Source organism: Trichoderma asperellum, chromosome 4 (genome assembly GCF_020647865.1).
Source record: "Trichoderma asperellum chromosome 4, complete sequence".
In the NCBI taxonomy this organism is placed as follows: domain Eukaryota; kingdom Fungi; phylum Ascomycota; class Sordariomycetes; order Hypocreales; family Hypocreaceae; genus Trichoderma; species Trichoderma asperellum.
Genome location: NC_089418.1, coordinates 5,084,951 through 5,105,673, shown reverse-complemented (window position 1 = coordinate 5,105,673; position 20,723 = coordinate 5,084,951). Strand labels below are relative to the sequence as shown.

The 20,723-nt window shown below is 52.8% G+C and overlaps 6 protein-coding genes across 6 annotated transcripts; 4 read left to right on the top strand and 2 right to left on the bottom strand.

The window, feature by feature from the left end:
• The first annotated feature begins 62 nt into the window (after window positions 1–62).
• TrAFT101_008093 (uncharacterized protein) lies at window positions 63–3,214 on the top strand. The gene is made up of 2 exons (XM_024908363.2): window positions 63–815; window positions 882–3,214. Exons 1-2 carry the CDS (start codon window positions 399–401, stop codon window positions 2,889–2,891), a joined length of 2,427 nt encoding a protein of 808 aa, XP_024758786.1. The 5' UTR covers window positions 63–398; the 3' UTR covers window positions 2,892–3,214.
• Window positions 3,050–7,864, bottom strand: TrAFT101_008092 (uncharacterized protein). Its single transcript, XM_024906814.2, has 2 exons — window positions 4,665–7,864; window positions 3,050–4,568 (listed from the first exon to the last, which is right to left on the bottom strand). Exons 1-2 carry the CDS (start codon window positions 7,255–7,257, stop codon window positions 3,427–3,429), a joined length of 3,735 nt encoding a protein of 1,244 aa, XP_024758787.1. The 5' UTR covers window positions 7,258–7,864; the 3' UTR covers window positions 3,050–3,426.
• Window positions 7,865–8,458: 594 nt separating this feature from the next.
• PRT1 (Translation initiation factor 3 subunit b) lies at window positions 8,459–11,336 on the bottom strand. The gene is made up of 3 exons (XM_024904072.2): window positions 10,852–11,336; window positions 9,211–10,744; window positions 8,459–9,127 (listed from the first exon to the last, which is right to left on the bottom strand). The coding sequence occupies exons 1-3, from the start codon at window positions 11,121–11,123 to the stop codon at window positions 8,684–8,686; spliced, it is 2,250 nt and encodes a 749-aa protein (XP_024758788.1). The 5' UTR covers window positions 11,124–11,336; the 3' UTR covers window positions 8,459–8,683.
• Window positions 11,028–13,669, top strand: CCT2 (T-complex protein 1 subunit beta). Its single transcript, XM_024904073.2, has 4 exons — window positions 11,028–11,642; window positions 11,732–11,883; window positions 11,954–13,328; window positions 13,405–13,669. The coding sequence occupies exons 1-4, from the start codon at window positions 11,640–11,642 to the stop codon at window positions 13,462–13,464; spliced, it is 1,590 nt and encodes a 529-aa protein (XP_024758789.2). The 5' UTR covers window positions 11,028–11,639; the 3' UTR covers window positions 13,465–13,669.
• A 229-nt stretch (window positions 13,670–13,898) lies between these two features.
• Window positions 13,899–14,957, top strand: TrAFT101_008089 (uncharacterized protein; the record flags this gene model as incomplete). Its single annotated transcript, XM_024900567.2, has 1 exon — window positions 13,899–14,957. One exon carries the CDS (start codon window positions 13,899–13,901, stop codon window positions 14,955–14,957), a length of 1,059 nt encoding a protein of 352 aa, XP_024758790.2.
• A 2,103-nt stretch (window positions 14,958–17,060) lies between these two features.
• Window positions 17,061–20,234, top strand: TrAFT101_008088 (uncharacterized protein). Its single transcript, XM_024900449.2, has 2 exons — window positions 17,061–19,125; window positions 19,194–20,234. The coding sequence occupies exons 1-2, from the start codon at window positions 17,473–17,475 to the stop codon at window positions 19,695–19,697; spliced, it is 2,157 nt and encodes a 718-aa protein (XP_024758792.1). The 5' UTR covers window positions 17,061–17,472; the 3' UTR covers window positions 19,698–20,234.
• Window positions 20,235–20,723: the final 489 nt, after the last annotated feature.

Sequence of the window (20,723 nt, the reverse complement as noted above, 5' to 3'; positions counted from 1 at the left end):
AAACACCGCCCAGAGCAAGCGGGCTTGCCTCGTTTTGTACGTACAAAACCCAGGCGGTAGCCCTGCTGGAGGGGCTCTGAACGATCGAGGCCAAAAAATCCGCAACGAGGCTTGATTCCTCTCGCTTCTCTTCTTCGCCATCATTTCTGCTGTTTTCTGTAACCTTGCCACATAATTTTATTATACTATTCTATTCTTCTCCTCTCCATATTACCTGTCTCGACATCTACATAGACCGTGCATCCGTGGAGCATTAGCTCGACGATAAGCGATAGCTTTGCCCGTGGGGGTTCAGCTGCAACGTTTCTTCAACGCCTACACCCAACCCGAACCCACAGAAAGCTGCCTCTACGGAGAGCCTCAGCGCATTTCCCGAATCTCCCATCCCCGACTCAACCATGACAGCCCCGGAGGGAGCAGCTCAAAACACCAGCCGAGGCGACGGCAGCTCTAGAGGACGAGGCCGTGGCGGCGGCGGTGGAAGTAGAGGAGGCGGCGGCGGAGGGGCCAAGCGAGGAGGACGAGGCAGCGGCAATCGAGGACAGGGACGCGGCCAGAAGGGAACACAAGATGCTGCTGCTGCGACATTGGCCGGGTCAGCAGAGGCTGCGCCGTCTGGAGCCGGCAAAGAGAACAAGGCCATGGCGGCCACCCGGCCAGAGGTCGACGACGGCGACGACGACGCCGAAGTCTGCTTCATCTGCGCCAACCCGGTTGCCCACCACTCGATCGCGCCGTGCAACCACAAGACATGCCACATCTGCGGCCTGCGCATGAGGGCCTTGTACAAGGTCAAGGATTGTGCCCACTGCCGAGTACGTCATTGACTTCCCTTTGCTTTTTTGCCAATACATGTATGCTAACTACCGGTGCTCTTATAGACGCCAGCATCCTATGTCATCTTCACCGACGATGCCGAGAAGCGATTCGAAGACTACACCGACAAGGACTTCACCACCACCGACACCAACATCGGCATCAAGTACACAAACGAGGACATTGTTGGCGACACCGTCCTCCTGCTGAGATACAACTGTCCCGACGAGTCCTGCGACTTTGCCGGCCTGGGCTGGGCCGACCTCCACCGGCACGTCAAGTCGGCGCACCACAAGCGCATGTGCGATCTCTGCACTCGTAACAAGAAGGTCTTCACCCACGAGCATGAGCTCTTCGGCGATAAGGAGCTGGAGAAGCACATGCGCCACGGCGACGACAAGCCCGGCGCTGCTGACCAGACGGGTTTCAAGGGCCACCCGCTCTGCGGCTTCTGCGGCCAGCGCTTCTATGACGACGACAAGCTGTTTGAGCACTGCCGCATGAAGCACGAGCGATGCTTCCTCTGCGACAGACGAGATTCGAGACAGCCCCACTACTTCCTCAACTATGAAGAGCTGGAGAAGCACTTCAAGAAGGACCACTTCCTGTGCTCTGACCGCGGATGCTTGGAGAAGAAGTTTGTCGTCTTCGAGTCCGAGCTGGACATGCAGGCTCACAACCTCGCCGAGCATGCCGGTAAACATGTGGGCAGAGATGCCAGGCTTGTCGACATCTCTGCTTTTGATATTCGTCAATCGTATCAGCCGGAAAGACGCGGCGGCCAGCGAGAAGGACGTGCCCAGGGACGGGCAAGAGGCAACAGAGGAAGAGACCCCAACGAGGATAGCATTCTGCCAACTGTGAGTTCGACTGTGCCTCTGCGGAGAGACGAACTGGCGTTTCAGCGACAAATGGCCATTGCCTCGGCGCCTTCGGGTTCAAACCGGACATTCCGAGGCCAGCTGTCGACTCCAACTCCCTCTACCGCGCCAGTAACTCCCACGCTCGCACCCACACCAGCTCAAGCATCGTCAGCCAGAAATGCTACGGCAACACCCCCTTCAAGGCCCCGAAGCGTTGGACCAGGCGCCGGCCCCGCTGCCGCGACCAACGCCATCGAGGCCCTCAGCCTTACCGACTCAGCCAGCCTTTCGCCCGAAGAACGAGCTCGCCTAGTTCGCCACGGTAGCGTCATCGAGCGGGCTGCGAACCTCCTGGGCAACGATGCGCACAAGATGGCAGCCTTCCGTAGCCACATCTCAACATACCGCCAGGACGGTTTCACAGCTCCTCAGCTCATCGAGGCCTTCTTTGCCCTGTTCTCGGATGCATCATCAAACGCCCTCGCAACTCTCGTGAGAGAGCTGGCAGATCTTTTTGAGGACAAGAGCAAGGCTGATAACCTCAGAAAGGCCTGGCAAGACTGGCGGGCCATCAACGAGGACTACCCCAGCTTACCGGGCCTTGGTGGCATGCAGGGAGCAACCTCAAGCTCCAGCGGATGGGCGAGTGCCGCGGCTGCCAACACGAGATTCACCGTTGTTGCGCCTTCGCAACGAAACTCGAACAGAGTCTTGAAACTTAAGAACAGTACTCGACTCGGCGGCCCAACGCCCACCGCTTCACGAGGGCCCCCCGGCTGGGTGGCAGCGTCTTCCTCATCCTCCTCGTCCAAGGCCCCCTCAGCATCAGCCTTCCCTTCTCTGCCAACACCGTCTTCATCCTCATCATCCCGCGTATCTGCGGCCGCCTCCGCACCCTCATGGACCGCCTCTTCTTCATCATCCTCCCAGTCTCGCGGCCGAGGCCCAGCACCGCCAAACACCCGCGCAGAAGACGCTTTCCCTGCGCTTCCCGCAGCTCCGAAACCTCAAACGACCATCTTTGGCTACGGTGGAGGTCGCGGCGTGAGACGCGACTTTGGCCAGCGGGAGTCAGACTTCCAATGGGGGGCTTCTTCTGCTGCTCCTGCGGTGTCGTCGTCTGCGGCTGAGGAAGCGGACGATGTTGAGGCGGGAGGAAAGGGCAAGAAGGGTAAGAAGGGTAAGAAGCAGATTCTGGTTCAGTGGGGATAAAACAGTAAAGAAAGAAAGAAAAAAAGACCAGAAGAAAAAAAAAGGGGGGCGTTGAAGATACTACTCGCGTTCTTTTTGTCTCACTTTTTTCTTTTTTTTTTACATTACGGAATAATGTTGTTTCCTTACATATCCCTTGACTGTTATTGCTTTTCCCTTTATTGATGAGGGACTTGTGACATTGCCTAGGCGTTGGATTTGATCGATTTCACACTATATCAAAAAAAAAAGTGTGAGTCTTGTAAGAGCGAATGTTGGAATAGTACACAGATAGGTACATAGAGATGAAATAAAGAGAAATGTGTCACGCAACTACTGCAAAGAGTCATCTACTACCCGCATACTGTTACATTGTGAAAGCAAAGTTGAAGCTAATATTGAAACATGAAATAAAATACAATCCAAAAAAAAAAAAAAAAAAAAAAAAAATCAAACGCTTTTAAACTGTCATATATATCGCTTTATAAATGACAGGAATCGCTATCCACCATGCATGACAGCCCCCCTCCATATTTTTCTCTTCAACTACCCCCTTTTACAGTCCAGCAGGCTCATAGTACTCTCTAAACCGATCCGACGTCTCCCAGTGCAAGTTATACACCACGTTCCAGCACGTAAGCAGCAGCATCGGGAACCTCACCGTCCAGTACACCAGATATCCATCCGGCAAGGAACCCACACTCCGCTTCAACGAATCCGACATGTCCTCATAGTGATTGCGCTTGTTTCTCAGGGCACGCAGCAGATCGAGTAGTTTCGATCCTGTGTACTTGCGCTGCTTGCCCAGGGAGTCGACAAACTCCCGAGTCAGAAGCTTCAAAAAGTCTCCTCTAATGACATCTGGAGCATGTCTCTCCAACTCCATCAGCGCATCCGAAGGAGGATCCCTAATTTCCTTCTCGAGCGAGTCTGATACATCGCAGAGGAAAGCCAGACGCTTCTTTGGGGACCAGAAGAACGGGTGAGCCATGACCTCCACAGACGTAGGCCGTAACTTGGGGTCTGCTTGCAACATGGACGCAATTAGATCCTTGGCTTCGTATGAAAAGTCGCCGAGCGAATCCAAGGGATCGAGATTGTAATTGCCCTTGCGAATGTTGACCTCACGCATATATCTATCGCCGCAATCAAACGGATGTGAGCCGTTTGTGAGCACGTAGAAGAAGACGAGTCCCAGGGAGAAGATATCAATGGCTCTCGTAGCGCGTCGACCATTTAGGAGCGTAGGATCCCCAACGAGAATGGTGCCTGAGCCACTATGTGTGCTTCCATCCTGAGCCGCGGGATTCTGCCCGTCGTCATCGAGAAGAAGCTCGGGGGCACGCCATCCAGTCGTCCCAGCTGCTCGGCCTGTCGTTGCTCCAAACGAAGATTGAGTACCGTCCAGTTTCTTGCACAGGCCAAAGTCAGAGACTAGTAGTCTCGGTCTGCCGTCCTTGTCCAAGTTGACCAAGATATTCTGAGGCTTCAGATCGCGATGGACAATGCGCAGGGAGTGTAGATGAGTAATGCCGTTGGTGATCTGGTACAGGACGCCAGGCAAATCTTTTTGTCCAGCATTGGCCAAGTTACGGAAGTGATTTGGCTTCTCAATCACATCTGCAAGTGAGGCGGCGCAGCGTTCTAATGCAATATACAGGAAATCTCCTCGCATTTCCTGTGAGTAATATCGGATAACTGCGAGTGTCAAATTAGTATTTATTTCACTTGGATTTACCATGTGAAAAAAAAAAAAAAAAAAAAAAAAATAGCACAATATGCGTAACAACTTACCATTGGGGTGATCGTCACTCTCACGCAACAACCGAGTCTCCCGCGTAGCAATGTCGTAGAATTGGATAGTCATTCTCTTGACAGCAACATCTCTGCCATCAAATCTACCAGCAAAGACAACGGTGCCGTTGCTGCCCATGCCAAGTTCTATATCTGTGTCCACTTCGATGTTGCCGATGCTAATGATAGAGCCTGTGACAGCTTGCATGTCGTTATAGATCGTTCGGAAGTCAGGCTCGAGGCTGGGCCGATCGCCCAGCTTTTTAGCATTGCTAACGGCCTCATCCACCGTACTAAGTCCTCCATCATCATCTCGTGATGGTGAACCCTCACGAGGGCGATTCTTTTTGTGCTTGACACCACCTCGACGACCTCTATGGGCTTTCTTCTTCTTCTCAGGAGCGGCGCCATTGGCAGAGTCTTGCGCCTGTGTGTCTGGAGCATCATCTGTTTGCTTAGCCCCATCGACCACCTTCTCGTCTGTCTTCTGACCGGGCTCTAAGGACTCGGAAGAATCTCTATCTCTGTCTTTGTCTCTATCTTCATCGCCAGCTGTGGAGTCTAATTTTGGTTTAGTTACCTCTTCCACTCTTTGGTCTTCAAGTTTAGCGAGTGGAGTGGTAGAAGAGGAGGAGGAAAATGCTGCATCTTTTTCATCGCCTGATTCGTCTCCAGCACCAGGATCTAGGGTAAGGAATGGATATATGTCTTTGAGACTGCCTTCGGTCCTAAATCGGTGATATGCTCGTCGGAGCTTCTTTTCGTTGTATATCAACGAACCCACGAAAAGAATAATCAGCACAGGGTTGCTGACAAACTCTATGACGCTATTCGTGGCACTTTGTTGAAAGGCTTTGGCTTTTGTTATGATGGTAGGCTCTTGGGGAACAGCAGGTGTTACCGCGTGAGCGTTATTCGAGCCATTCTCCACGTCATCGGAAAAATCGTCGAGAATTCCAGGAGGGAGTGTCAGATGCTGATGTTGGTAGCCATCACTCCGCAATGAGTCCAAGAAGTGGGTGCCCACCATCGCTTTGGAAATTTTCGAACGATTGATCGTATCAAATGCTGGAGCCGTATCCCACCAGTCAGGTTGCGATATCTGAGCCACCGGCGCGTCGACAATGAGAGGATAGGCCCGGCCAGACAATGCATACCAGCTACCACTTTCGGTTTGATTGAGGAAGATGCTGTTGCTTCGCATTTTGGCAACAGTTTCATCCTGTGATGGCATTGGCGGTTGGGGAAGAACAACAAGCTCAGGGTTGGTGCCCGCGACAGCGTCCCATGGACGACAAACATCAAAAACCCGTGCCACCGGAGAGGAGAATTTGTGGCTAAAGAGGGGCAAACGGTTATCCGACCGGGACTGATCGAAAGCATAAACCTTGCCATCGTGCTGGCTGGTTATGTAGCGGCTATCGAGCGACGCATGATACTGCTGGTAGAGGTCGCTGTCAAAGGTGTTTGGTCCCCATTCTGCATATTTAAGAGTTGCAATTGGGCGGCCATCTCGTCTTTGGATTCCCACAGTATACTCTGTTCTTCCCAGGGTGATGGTACCCATGGAGCTGCACTCTTCGTTGTCTGGATCACCAAAGGCATTGGGTCGGAGGCAGCTTTCGCCTTCATTGACAAGGGACCCGCCGGAACCAAACCACTTAAGCACACGTCCGGTAGCCACATCCAGCGTAACCATGGTCGTTTTCTTGTCTCCTGTATACACGACCGGTGGCTCATCGCCCGCATACGGGGCAAGCTCTTCTACAAGCCGCTTCATGGTAAATCCAGTTCGAATGAGGCCGGCACCGGCATCTGGAATCCATACATAAAGCCCTCCATCGCGGCTGGGCTCAACAGCCCATATGTAATGATCTACGGGGCTGTAATCGTCGTCGAGGACGGAGTTGTTTGTTCGGTAGTGTTTTGTTTCTACCACTGGCTGATCGACCTCAAGATGCCACAGTTGCCGGCCGGTTTTTCGGTCGCTGGCATAGAGGTCTCCATCGACGGTCGCCAGAAGAACAAAGTCTTCAACTTCCCAGTCCTCCAGACTCCGCGCATTTTGCGGCGATGCCAGCCCAGAAGCGCTACTGCTAGGCCAGAGATGTCGTGAAGTGTGTGGTGCTCGAACGGACTGAGCCGGAGCTAAAGTTGCGAGGGCGCTCGCATCGCTAGGGACTTTAATGTATTTTGATTTATCGGATTCTTGGTTTGGTTGTTGGGATCGATTTGGCGCCTTGTTGACGTAATCGTACGGGGCACGTCGAGCGCGTTGATGCTGCTGCGGCAGAGGCGTCGGTTGCTGTGGCTGTTGACGTGGTTGTTTTTGTTTTCTGTTTATGGTATCGAACCTCGCCTCAGCGTGCACATCGTCGACTTGTGCGGCGTACCACTGGTTGTTGGTGGCGTCTTCGGATCGTGAGTCAAGAGGACTGTCGTCTCTTTGCGAATGGATTCGGATTTGAGGCTGTAGGGGCTGCTGCTGAGCGTCGACAAGCTGAATCCATGGGATGAGGATGATAGCAAAAGCTAGCAAGAGCTTCTGATGCTGCGAGGACCATCGTCCTTGGCCCGGAGGTCGTCGAAGCATTGTTGAGACGAAAAAGGCGGCTGTCGGAGAATGGATCACATGAAGAATGTTGCTGCTAAAGCTCTACCAAGAGAGAGGTAGATGCTGTTGCGATGCTAGAGGAGCCATCCCCAGCCGTGGCAAGAATCGGGATAGATTTCGCGTCTTGGCCTCAGGGGGAGGCGACAAAGGAAGAGAGAGCTGGGGGCTGGGCAGAAACCGGTCCCGCACAGCAAGCAACCAGGCACAAAAACCGCCGAACAACCCGCGGCACGGCCAGATGTGAGTCGAGAGAGAGCTCTGGAGGAGCGCTGCGTAACGGCCTGCGGCTTCGTTTGTGACGGATAGGAGGCGTGACGCAGATTGTGGATTCCGGGCCGGGTGGTTGTGTTTTGAAAGCGCTGGAGCTCTATTTCGACCGACTTCGCTTTTCGCTTGGCCAGGGGGTTTGGCGTCTAGTCCGTCCGACTTGGGATCGCTGCTCGTGTACTGCACCTCCAGCCCAGGACCCTGCGGCGTTGGAAGGGATTCAGGACAAGGGCAATGGAAACTGGCGATGGCGAGGGCGAGAGGAGGCCCGAGAGGGAGAGGGAGAGCAGCGTGGCTCAGATACTGTGCAAGATGGTGTGGTGCGGGTTTGTGGGTTGGCCCGACGCTGCTGGGTACGCGGTGCGAGTCGCTTAACGGGTTCCTCTCCAGCGCGGATACCCCCTCAGCGAGGCCGCCGCTGCGGGCCCGCGAGGTACTCTTGGGGCATCGGTACGAGTCAGCGAGGTAGCCCCGCGTATCAGAACCCCCCCCTCAACCCCCAGGCCTGCTGTCTCTGCCGCTTCGCCAGGGCTGGATCCTCAAGCCTGCGCAGCAGCCAATTGCAGGCCACTCCCAGTCGAGGATCGCGAGATATTTGGTGCGATGGCCGTAATATTACTGCGAACGGCCATGTGTGCCGTGCCGCCAGAGCCTGTCTTGCATTCCCTGCAGCCCACCAAAACAACTTTGCGCAGCCTGTGTAAAATTGCATCACAGTGGTTGAGTCGCCGGGGTCTGCGGAGGACGAGTTACGGCATACGTGTGCACTTCTGCTGGCACTGGCTGCATTACGAAGCAGCCGCAATACGGAGTATACAGTATGAAGCAAAGACGAGAATTACTAGGTTAGTAGGTAGCAGCAGTAATAATAATAATAACAATAATAGAATACTTTACTACTACTAGTAGTAGAATAAATTGCATGGTCTGCAGCTAATGGCCAGACCAGACACACACATCTCTCCATCTCCATGGCTGATGAGACAATCCAGCTTTCTCCAAGAAAAAAAAAAACTGTCATTATTTTGTGCCATTTTCCGTAAATAAAATCCGGTGAAAATCTACCCATACACGCAAAGCACTCCCGGAATGCCTACCCATGCTAGACAAAAGAGAGAGATACACACCCCATATCCATCTATGCCACAATCTCCTCGCTCTCCTCCAACACATCCTCGACGATCTCTTCAATCACCCGGTCGTTTTCGTTGCTGGCTCCGTCGAGTGCCTCCACCTCCTTTGTCTTTGCCTCTAGAAGGGCAGCATGTGGATCCTGCGGCAGACCCAGGACCTCCCGCTCTTCAGCGACCTCAGCCTCCACCTCCGCACGCCAAGCATGCCACTCATCCAGGACGCGGCGGCGGGCTTCGACAACTGCGAGATCGGCAGACGCACCACGGTCGGCGTCTTCCTGCTCGAATACTCTGCTGTACTCACGCAGGTTCTTGCGGATCTGCTTCTGCTCGTCTTTTGAAAGCATGGTGGGCGGTCGCGGACGCCACTGAAACTGCTTGAATTTCTCGATGGGCTCTTCGCGGAGCGCCTCACCCTTGAAGTCGTAGATGTGGTATCCATTTTCCATCTGTGGTTTTTGCGTTAGCCATCTCGTCCTGCGATTACATATAGTCTCCTGAATGTGCATCTTGTAAATGTAAAAGTACGTACCGCATGCTTCCATGCCGATGCCCACGTGGCGACGAATCTTCCTGAGGGATCCCACTCGACATCGGTGACGCCGTAGTGGTCGGCTGTGTTCATGAGCTGCAAGTTAGCAGTCAGGTCCTTGGCGGACTCTGGCTTCTCGCCCTCAAAGTCGACATCGTAGAAGTCGAGATCCGAGCTCTGCTGGTTGGCAATCGTGGCAATGACCACAAATCGTCCCTTTGGTGACCAGTAAATGGCATTGCTGTTCTTCTTGTCGAGAGTACGGAGCAGCTTGAAGTTGCCGGCGTATGGGCCCTTGGCCTTTTCAGGGCAGAAGAAGGAAACCGATGTCTTGGGAGGGACGGCAGTGGGGCCGACGGGCTCGGTAGTAGTGATGAGGGCAAATCTGTCACCTTTGGGCTCCCAGGCAAAGTTAATGACGGTGTCCTTGATGGTGTCAACAACCTCAACTGGAATTCCCTTCTCCTTAACTCGGAAAATCTCCAAAGTAGTGGCTTGTGACTTCTTTGACTTGGAGTGTCGGTCGACCTTGACACAGAGGTACGCCGCATCTGACTGCCAGTGCAGCTTGGCGTCGCTGACGTTGAAAAGGTTGAGACTGCGGACAATTTCCTTGGAGGGGATGCTCATCAAACCGACCTTGGCAGGGTTGCTGCCCGTGCCAGGCTGCCAGTAGGTGAACAGCTGCTCGTATGTCTTGACTCCCTCACGCTGGGGTGTTGCCGGAGCCCAGTCAAAGTCGACCACGCCCTCGATCTTGATGCTAGTCTTGTCGAGGAGGTTCATTCGGGGCAGTTCGTAGACGGAGATGGAAGCACCGGGGGTCAAACGAGCGACGTACTTGTCATCCGCAGACCACTTGAACGCAGGCCACTGCATCTTTGGCTGAGGCTTGCCCTCCTCTCCCTTGGGAGCATCTAGATTGGCAAATGATCGCAGAGGAGCAGCAGTCTCGATATCCCAGATGACATAGTTCTTGCCTTCGTCGTCAATTGACAAAGCAGGGTGGCCAGTTTCGGGAATGGAGATGGGTCTGTTGGACCAAGTGACAATGTACTTCTCGTTCGGGGAGAAGGCAACCAAGTTGACAAAGGGGTGGGCAAATCTAGCCTGTCGTGACCAAGATGCGCCACCCCACAGCTGCACACCCTGCTGGTGAACCGATGCCAAGTATGTGCCCAAGGGTGACCACTGGAGGAATGCCTCGGTCCAGTGCTGGCGGTCGACAATGTTCTCGGGCTGATCCTTCTCGTTGTTCCAGAAGACGCCGACGGAATCACCGCGGTACATGACAAACTGGTCTCTGCCACGGCCGGAGGGGTCCTTCAGCCACCATCTCAAGTGCTCCTTCTCGGTGAACTCTTCAATTTCAGGGGCCACGTATTTCTCGTCAACTCGACCTTCTCGGCCATATCTCTCTATATCGGTGATTTTGTTGACGCGGAGGGTGTGCTTCTTATCCAAAGGAACGCCATCCAGCTGACGAGTGGCGGCCTGAGCTTCAGCTGGTGAGGAGTACTCAACAAAAGCAAAGCTAAACCAAGAAAAGAAAAAGAAGAAGAAAAAGTTAGACATTTGTCTCCTGACGATGTGGACAACTGGGAAGAATGGAGATGGCGAAAGAGAAATGGCCCTGCTTACCGCTGAGACTTTCCATCCTCGCCCATAGGCATGTAGATCAGCTCCTCCTTGGTCTTTCCAACAGTGTTGAGCTTCTTCAGCAAAAACTTGACCAGCTTGGGCTTCTGGTCCTCCGTGACCTCGGGGAGGCCATCGATGACCACAAAGGTGTCGTAGCCCTGCTCCAGCTGGACCTCGAACTTCTCGCGCAGGTCGGAGATATCAATTTCATCTTCGTTGAACTCGTCGTCGTCGAGGTCAGCCTCGCGCAGCTGGTCGAAAGAGGGCGCCATGATTGCTTGGGGGAGGGGTGCCGAGATTGCCCCGCTTCGGCGCGGTAAAAGTTGAGGATTGGGAGGCGGCTCAGGGGAGATCGATGCTGAATCTCCAAGGACGGAGCGGCGATGAAGGTTTCTGGACGGTGGCTGGATGCGTTCGCTACCCGGGGCGTGGGTGTTTGCGTAACGAGCGAGGGCGTGGACACTCCAGACGTGTGTTTTTTTTCGGCGGCGATACCCCAAACTAGCATAAATTTGTTGTTCCAACTTTCCAAAGTGTGCGGCGGAGAAGCGATGTTCCTGAGCCGATAATTTTCCGACAGAGGGGCAAGTCACGTGGCAGCTTTTTTGGGATGGTGGGGGTTTTTGCGAGACGGAACTGCTTGGAGGTAAAGGAGAGCTTGGCGGCGTCGTCAGGAAAAACAGGCACCGAGGATTGGTCTTCATCTGCTAGCAGTGGCCAGCTCGATACAGCCTCCTTTTACCTTTTCGTGTCCCGTAATTCTGTTGTTTTACACATAGCCTCACACCATGGTATGTCTTGCCGTTGACGCGTTCTGCATGCCTTGTGGCCAAGTAGTATCTGTTGCCCAACTGACTTATCAAACCTCCCCGCCATGCAGTCTTTCTTACCGACCCAAATTTTTGCGGAGGGCACCACCGAGGAGAAGGGTGAGAATGCGCGTCTGGCGGCCTTTGTTGGCGCTATCGCGGTGGGAGACTTGGTGAAGAGCACTCTTGGTCCGAAAGGAATGGACAAGATCCTCCAATCTGCGTGAGTGCTGGCTTGTCTATTACAAATGCCCTGCCTAGCCCCTCAGCCCCTGACCCGTGCTTCCATATAGTTCTACCGGCGATATCATGGTCACAAACGACGGTGCCACGATCCTCAAGTCAATAGCCCTCGACAACGCTGCCGCCAAGGTGCTGGTCAACATCTCAAAGGTTCAGGATGACGAAGTCGGTGACGGCACGACGTCTGTTGCTGTGCTGGCTGCCGAGCTTCTCAGAGAGGCCGAGAAGCTGGTTGACAAGAAGATCCACCCTCAGACCATCATCGAAGGTTACCGGATAGCGAGCCAGGCTGCTCTCAAGGCCCTTGAAGAGTCTGCCGTCGACCACAGCAAGAGCCCCGAGGCTTTCCGAAAGGACCTTATCGCTATTGCACGAACAACCTTGAGCTCCAAGGTACTGTCACAAGACCGGGACCAGTTCTCTCAGCTCGCCGTCGATGCGATCCTTCGACTGAAGAAATCCTCCGATCTCAGCCACATCCAGATCATCAAGAAGGCCGGAGGAAAGCTGAGCGACTCCTACCTGGATGAGGGTTTCATCCTGGACAAGAAAATTGGCGTGAACCAGCCCAAGAGATTGGAGAAGGCAAAGATCCTGGTTGCAAACACGTCAATGGACACAGACAAGGTCAAGATCTTTGGAGCACGTGTCAAGGTTGGCTCAACTGGAAAGTTGGCTGAGCTGGAGAAGGCCGAAAAGGAGAAGATGAAGGCCAAGGTGGAGAAGATCAAGGCCCACGGCATCAACTGCTTCATCAACCGTCAACTCATCTACAACTGGCCCGAGCAGCTCTTTACCGATGCTGGCATCATGTCCATCGAGCACGCCGACTTTGATGGCATTGAGAGGCTGGCGCTGGTCACTGGAGGTGAGATTACCTCTACCTTTGACCACCCCGACCAGGTCAAGCTCGGTCACTGCGATCTGATCGAGGAAGTCATCATTGGCGAGGATACACTGATCAAGTTCTCGGGAGTGGCGGCTGGCGAGGCATGCACCATTGTGCTGCGCGGTGCCACACAACAGCTGCTCGACGAGGCCGAGCGAAGTCTTCACGACGCCTTGGCTGTCCTGTCCCAAACTGTCATTGAGCCCAGAACAACGCTTGGCGGTGGATGTGCTGAGATGCTCATGGCCAAGGCTGTTGAGGGTGCGGCTACACGAGTCGAGGGCAAGAAGCAGGTGGCTGTATCTAGCTTTGCAATCGCCCTCCGACAGCTGCCCACTATCCTGGCTGATAATGCTGGATTGGATTCTGGTGAGCTGGTGGCGCGCCTGCGAAAGGCCATCTATGATGGTCTGACCACATATGGTCTCGACCTGATGACTCCTGGTGGCGGCATTGCAGACATGCGAGAGGTTGGAGTCATTGAGAGCTACAAGCTGAAGAAGGCGGTTGTCTCATCTGCCAGCGAGGCAGCAGAGGTAAGACAACTCACTCCTATTCCTACCATCAATTTTCACCGTTAGATGACAAGATGCTAATACTCCCGAAAAACAGCTTCTCTTGAGAGTGGATGATATTATTCGGGCTGCCCCTCGGAGACGAGAGCGCATGTAAGATGATAGGGTAGGGCTGGGAAAAAAATAAATAAAAAGTTCAGGCGCCACGGATCTCGACGAGTTAGAGGCCTACATAATATGGATTGTAGCGATATGATAGACGCATGAACATGGACAAACAAAAATGCAATGCCATGAACAACAAACCTCTTCTGGATCTTTCGTTAGACTGTAGTAACTGTAAAGTGAATTTGGCTGCTGCGCATTCTCTTGGTTGATTTTTGCACGCTAGAGAGGTCACTCTTGCTTCACATTTGGCTCATCTCAAGTTATTGCAGGTCATACTTGTTCTTCGCTCCTCCTCCGTTTTATTTTTCAAAACTTTACCAAATACCACAGACACTTGACAGTCACCTAATAACTGCACATCCAACTTTCCCCTGCATAGACCCCTCTGGCTGCGGAAACTAGAGACATAGCCTGACAGCTATAATGGCAGACATGACCGAAGCAACACACGATGTCATATCCATTTCCTCATCTGACGACGACTCGGACTGTCAAATTGTGAAAGTCATTCCGTCGCCTCGCGGTCAAAGGAAGAGCAAAATGAGGTGGCAGTACCATGCTCGCAGCTTGCGAAGGGCTAATAAAGGGAGAAAGAGGATGGCACGCCAGCGAAACGAAGACGCATATGATGATCATCAAGACAAGGAACCGACATCAAAGGGATATACACCGCATTCCGAGGCAGATTTGATAGCAGTGAGTGGTGATGCTGCTCGCAATGATTGCTCCCAAAGCGTGGACCAAAGCATTGATCCATTACGCTTCGGCTCCATGGCCAATCATTCATCTAGTCATGAGACAAGTGATGCCAAGGCGGAAAGGCCTGAGATGATGCGTGTCGATCCGATAGATCCCTTGGCGAATCGACATCATACCGCCGATCTGGGGCATGCGAGCATGTTACCTCCACCATTTCCATCACAAAGACCAGATCCCAGCGAACAGATACCTCAAGACAGCGAAGACAAGCAGCGAGACATTCGTTCCAGGTCTTGCTCTGCGGCGACTCTCGATTTTGAAAGGGCTGATGCTCAGCGAGGGGACTATCAGGGGTCTGAGAGGGATGTTCAGGGGGTTAACACAGATGTCCTTGATGGGCAGCCTGAGCTTTTACTTGGAGGAACGACAAATTCGGCCGATTGTGCCAATCATCCACAGCCATTCGCTAACTTGGCTAATGAAGATGGCTCTATATTGCCCCTGGAATCGTTGCTAGAAGAATCGAATCGAGATGCTATCAAACTAAAGGAGCCTCAAGATGGTGAGACAGGTTCACTACGGCCGTACAAGAGGGCACCAACTGCATCCCGTCGTCGATTGCCTCAGGTTGGGAAGCGGCGAGCATGGAGTTCGATCATCAACTTTGCCGCATATGAAGCTATGCCTACGCCGCTGTTTACTCAGCAGAAGGAGACGATTCGTTCTGTGACATACGACGATATGATTGAGGAGAGGGCAGAGAGAAAGGCGAACAAAGAGTAAGGGTAGCAGCGGCGAGAGGGTGTCTGATTGACTTGGAAATTCCGATCCTGACAATTGGCTGTATGGAATTGTGACGTGCTTATCCAGAGCTCAGTACCTGCTTGTATATAAGTATGTATGTATGTATGTATGTATGTATGTATGTATGTAGATTGGGACGATCCTGAGAAATATGGGTAATACGGCTGATATGCTCCATGGATATGCATTAGACTGCTATTGGGAGTGACGCTGCTAATGGCGAAGATCTGTTGATACTCCTTTACAGTCAGTGTCTTTTGCTCTTCTTCACACAGGGCATGGTACTGAAGTTGGTAATGCTGGATATAGAATACATGTCTGTGTATTCCAAATTGTAAGCCGTTGAGCTGTCCAAGTCGGCATCGCTGCAGAGTGAAGGGGGCCGCCTCCATCTCAGGCAAATCGCTGTGGGGCGAGCAACGCCGATTTATTTCCCATCGCAAGGGACTCTGGGCACCCCGAAAGAATCTAGAACGTGGATTGACCCGCAAGATAGAAGAGCTGAAGAATGGACAATTTGTATGTAGCAATCAAGAATCATCAGATTGGTATTTATAGCAGTGTTGCGTAGAGTCTTGCCTAGGGCATGGGTGCCATCTTTGAAGTAAGTAAACACTGCACATCACAATAACAATAAGTGCTATTATTAGGTAGCCGAGAGACTTGCCGACAAGCGACTGTATGCCATAGCAATTGTAGCAGCAGCAGCCCGTGGCAAAGTTTGGACTTTTCTCGCCTGGATGACTCGATAAACATGCGCAAGGGAGGGCCATGCATGAAGAAAAACGATGGCGTGGCGGTGAAGTTATTCCCGTTCCTGGTAGGGCTGACTCTGTCGCTGCTTTGGGCTGCGTGTCCGAATACAGCAAGCAGCCATATAGAGCATGTGCCTCGTATATAAGTGGAGGATGCTGGACACAGACGAGGTGCTTCACTGTTGCCGCTACTAGTATTCACTTGCATGTGAACATGAATTCAACGTTCGTCATGTCGCAGCATCTACTATGTACACCACTTGTTTCCACTGATGTTTTCGCAGTTGCAAAACAAGCACCAGCACTTTGGCCCCCCCGACCCAGCCGAGATTGACTTCATCTCCACCCATCAGGGGCTGCTGATGCGACACTGTGCTGTCGACGCGGCCCTGTAGCGGCATCCACTGTGTGCACAGCACAGCGGGCAGCAGAGCCCATGGGAGGGTCTTGTGTGCTCTTCCCCCCAAGTTTAGCAGTATTAGAGGGCAGGGATGCTTGATTAGGTGCTGTATCAGATACAGTGCAGAAAAGCTTAGGCTTGCCAGGGACGACGCTTTGGGCAAGTTCTGGCGCCCTCCCTGTTTGCACAGAAGTCTTGAGCTTTTGCGAGTAGATATCATGTACCTAATTTGTGTGTACATGACATACATGCGGTGCAACTTGGGCAAGCAAAGCACACCCGGGCGAAAAGAAGAGGCTTGTGGCTCGCCTCCATTGCCGGAGAATAAGATAAGCGCATGGGATGCACAACCACTCTGGCCGTCTCAAACGTCACAGATACGCAGCCGTGCGTTTGATTACCGGAGCGCGTCCATCTGCATTCGTCAAGGTACCGGTTCCTGCTAGCGATGGTGGCGGCGCTTGTCCCGAAAGCAAGCACAGCGCTGCGGTGTACAAGATGCGCTTGTAGCTGCTACCTGCAGCAGAGTCCAGGGGCACATCGCCTCGCCCTGCGCTCTGATGCCATGCAGCAGCCAGGCCAGTCCACAGCGCATGCACCGCCCGGAGCGCCTTGCAGCTCTGCCCTGTAGCAAAGCAAAGCAGAGCAAAGCTTCAGCACCAGCGCCCAGAAATCAAGGCACGGAGCAGGAGCCTTAGTAGGTGAATTAACCCATGAGGGCATGGCTGCTTGCTGGGTGCACAGGTACCCGGTACCCAATGCCTGCCCACTCCCGCAGTACCCTGTACCAGCACCAGCGTAGCAGCTTGAGCACCTGCGCAAGTACCGAGAGGCCCCTCCTGGTTTGGAGCTTCGATTTAGGCGCCTCCTTGGCTTTTCCGTCATCTCTTCCCTCCAAATCCTCTGCAATTCTCTGCATCGTCCTCTTCTCGTCCTCTTCTTCTCATTGCTTGCTTGTTTGCACACACTCGTTATAATAAACTCAGTCGCTTTGCTTATCCTTTATCGCTCTTTTTCTTCTCCTTCATTCTCATTCTCATTCCATTCCATTCCATTTCATTTCCGTCCTCTCCTTCTTTTTCACTTTGCTTGCGCAAACTCACTCTCACAGTGGTTTCCCACTACACAAACGCCCCCTCAAACCGTTCCGAGCATATTAGAGCGTGGTTGTTTCAGACCTCGAGACACCTTGTCTGGGCGAATTGCGCCAGCCAAAGAGGCTCAACCCTGCTGCGCTGCACGCGGTAAACAACAGACGATCCCATTATCCCTTTCCGACCTTTGCTTTCCTCTATAAACGCGACGACTCGGGGCAGCTGGTTGCCCTGCGGATGCTACGATGTTTCGTGACCATGGCGTCGGAATTGGCATCATCAACGGCGGCCTCGACACCGCCGTCAACCACGCCGCGATCCACGGCCGCATGAGCCCAGATTCACCTCCCGGCATGACGGCGTCCAAGAGCTCCAAGTCGTCTTCCTTCCATTCGTTAAACAGCGACGACGGCAGCGTCCTCGCAGACGTCGGCCATTTCGAAGACATTGGCCTGGATGACCGTGTCACCCCAAAGGCTGCGCCACAACCCGTTCGGCAGCCTCGAGATCTCGCCTCGGCCAAACGAGCGCCGCACCCGAAGCGATCTTTTACCAACCTCAACGGCGCTTCTCAAGGCTCAAACCCGCGAAGCCCAAACTTCCCAACTCTGTCTGACCCACGACCAATCGCAACTCTGACCAAGGGATATTCCACCTCGTCTGTCCCGCAGTCTCGCCGTCATCGCAGCTCCAGTCCGGGCATTGCGCTCAATCCTCGAGATCCGAGTCTGCCTGGCCGGCCGCGTCGAGGCAGCTGGCAAGTGAGCCGAGACCGCAAATCTATCTCGGAGCTAGAGCAAGAATGCGACGACGACGAAGACGATGACGACATCCCTGACGGTCTTTTCCTCGATAATGTTCCCATTTCCCCACGCCCACAACATGAACGACCCGTGAGCCGGCCTTCATCTATAAAATCTCCTTCGCCCTCTCCCAACCGCCGACAAAAGAGCCCCCGAGTTCGCAGCGTCGGCGCCGGCACGCCTCCTGTCGCCCAGGCACAAGGCTCACTACGGTCGCCAAGGCAGCCTCCCAGCCCTCTCAGAGGCAAAGCCCAGACCTGGAACATTGCGCTTTCAGAATTGAGTGCCGAAGCAAAAGCTCTTACCGAGAAACTCGAGGAGCACGCCGACGAGCAGCACGAAATCGAAGCCAAGCGACATGGCGCCGTTGTACGGCCCAATACTTGGGATCCGAATCAGTCTGTTAAAATTGATGGTGTCCACGACAAGAAAAAGGGGCGCGTCAAGTCTTCTTTCGCTGAGCTGCCGCCACTGCGTCGCTCCAACATCATGATTGACCCGCTCCCTATTTCCAAGGAGAAGGAAGCCGTTCTCAGCCGCACTCGACCGTCGTGGCTGCCTCCCAAGGATCCCGCCGAAGAACGCCGTCATTTACGCGAATATCAGAAGCTGATGCTTGCCAGTGTCAAGGCAGAGGAGCGCCGTGAAGCAGCGCGAAAGAGCAAGGCAAACGCCAAGGACACCAACGCGGACAAGGCCATGCACATCTGGGAGGACGATATCCTTCCACGATGGAACCAGGCTATTCGCGAGAAGAAGACGAGAGAGTTGTGGTGGAAGGGAGTGGCGCCCCGCAGCCGGCGAGCTGTATGGGCCAAAGCAATTGGAAACGAGCTTGGTCTCACAGAGGCATCTTTCAAAGCAGCACTGGCCCGGTCAGACGAGCTGGAGAAGAGAGTCAAAACAGATAGGGGAGATGCCGAAGATCTGAGGCGCGTCAAGTGGTTTGAACAGATTCGCAAAGACGTTGCTGAGAAGACGTGGAGGGATCTGCGCATCTTTGAAGTGACTGGTCCACTTCACCAGGGCCTGGTAGATGTGCTGAGAGCCTATGCCATGTACAGGAACGACATTGGCTATGTGTCAGGGTGTAATGTGAGTAAATACATCTCTCTGCTTTCTCGCTCTCGGGTGATTTCACTAACTTGGGCATGATCAAATAGACTATAGCCGCCCTGCTTTTACTTAATCTACCGAACCCCGAAACAACCTTTATTGCCCTCGCAAATGTACTTAACCGCCCTCTACCATTGTCATTTTATACTTTTGATCGCGGCGCGCAGGCATCCGCATACAACTTGGTGCTCGAATCGCTCAAGACCAAGTCGGATTCCTTGTATCATCACTTGACCAAGACGGTCCCCGGCGTCCAGCTTGACCACTATCTCGCAAACATCTTCACTAGCCTATTTACAGGGCATCTGGCCATTGACGAAGCAGCAAGGCTCTGGGATGTATACGTCTTCGAAGGCGATACGTTACTGGTACGAGCGGCCGTTGCCATTATCCTTAGCCGAGAGGTAGATTTGCTTGTGAGCAAGACTGCTGAAGAGGTCAAGGCTGTCATGCTACGGACCAGTGCAGGCGCCTCATCAGCACGAGCAGTGAGCGAAGTTGGCGCTGAAGATCGATTCATGCAGAGTGTCCGCGATGCAGGGAAACACTAACCGATTGCTAAATTCTTTCTTCTTTTATCAAGACATGGCAAAGCAGTGAGCCTTGATTTCCCTGTACAATTTTTTTTTTACTTTTCTTTTGCATATCAAGACGATATCTAGGGGCCTCACCTCCCCTCTCAGACATATTGATGCCCATGACATTTTGGTCTGAATCCTGGTGGTAATGTATATCAAGACATATAGACATGGAGACAATAAGGGTTGGTTATGTGAGCTCGGGCGTTGGTCAGGTTACACACTCTCTCACTCACACACACACACACACATACACAAACACACACACATCTCAGACCCTTGGTTGAGCAATGTTGAGCACGTTTTCCTTTCATCTTTTTTGTTTAATCTTTTTTTTTTCTTTAAAAACTGGCGTGAAATTTTCATTGAAGCTTTTTTGAGCAAGCAAGGGATTTTAACATATGGGCATGACTGGAGCTAGCCAATCTTAATCCTAAAGATTATTATATAGTGTCTATTCAGCTTGCTTTCGACAAGCAGACAAAATTGAATGGCTTTTATATCCCAACGTTTCTCCTTGTTGGTTCGGTCCGTTTACAGTGAAAGCATTCTATGTACCCACCCGTATGAGAGTATGAGATGGCGACAATTGCTGCATTGGTTGACAACTCATAAATGATGAAGCATGTATAAACGGACAGTATCCGCGTATGCTCATTTTTTATGCGTCACGAACATGGATATATGAAGACATAATCTGGGGGTTGAAGTGACGAAATTGATCACGTGCATGTTGTGTGTGGGCAATATTTACGTCAATACCCCATTTAACGCGATACACTGGCGTCATCAAAGCTGCCGGACAAAAATAGCCCAACACACCGGATCTGCGGCAATCTGCCTCGTCTTTTCTTGCTTCCTCCATCTGTTCCATCAAGCGATCAAGCGCTGCGAGAAAACCCCTGTTTGTTATATCCCAAGTCTCACCTTTTTGTTTTGTGTTGTGCCATTGGATGCTGCTGCCCTCGTTGATATGCCGTCTGGGTATAAACATGGCGA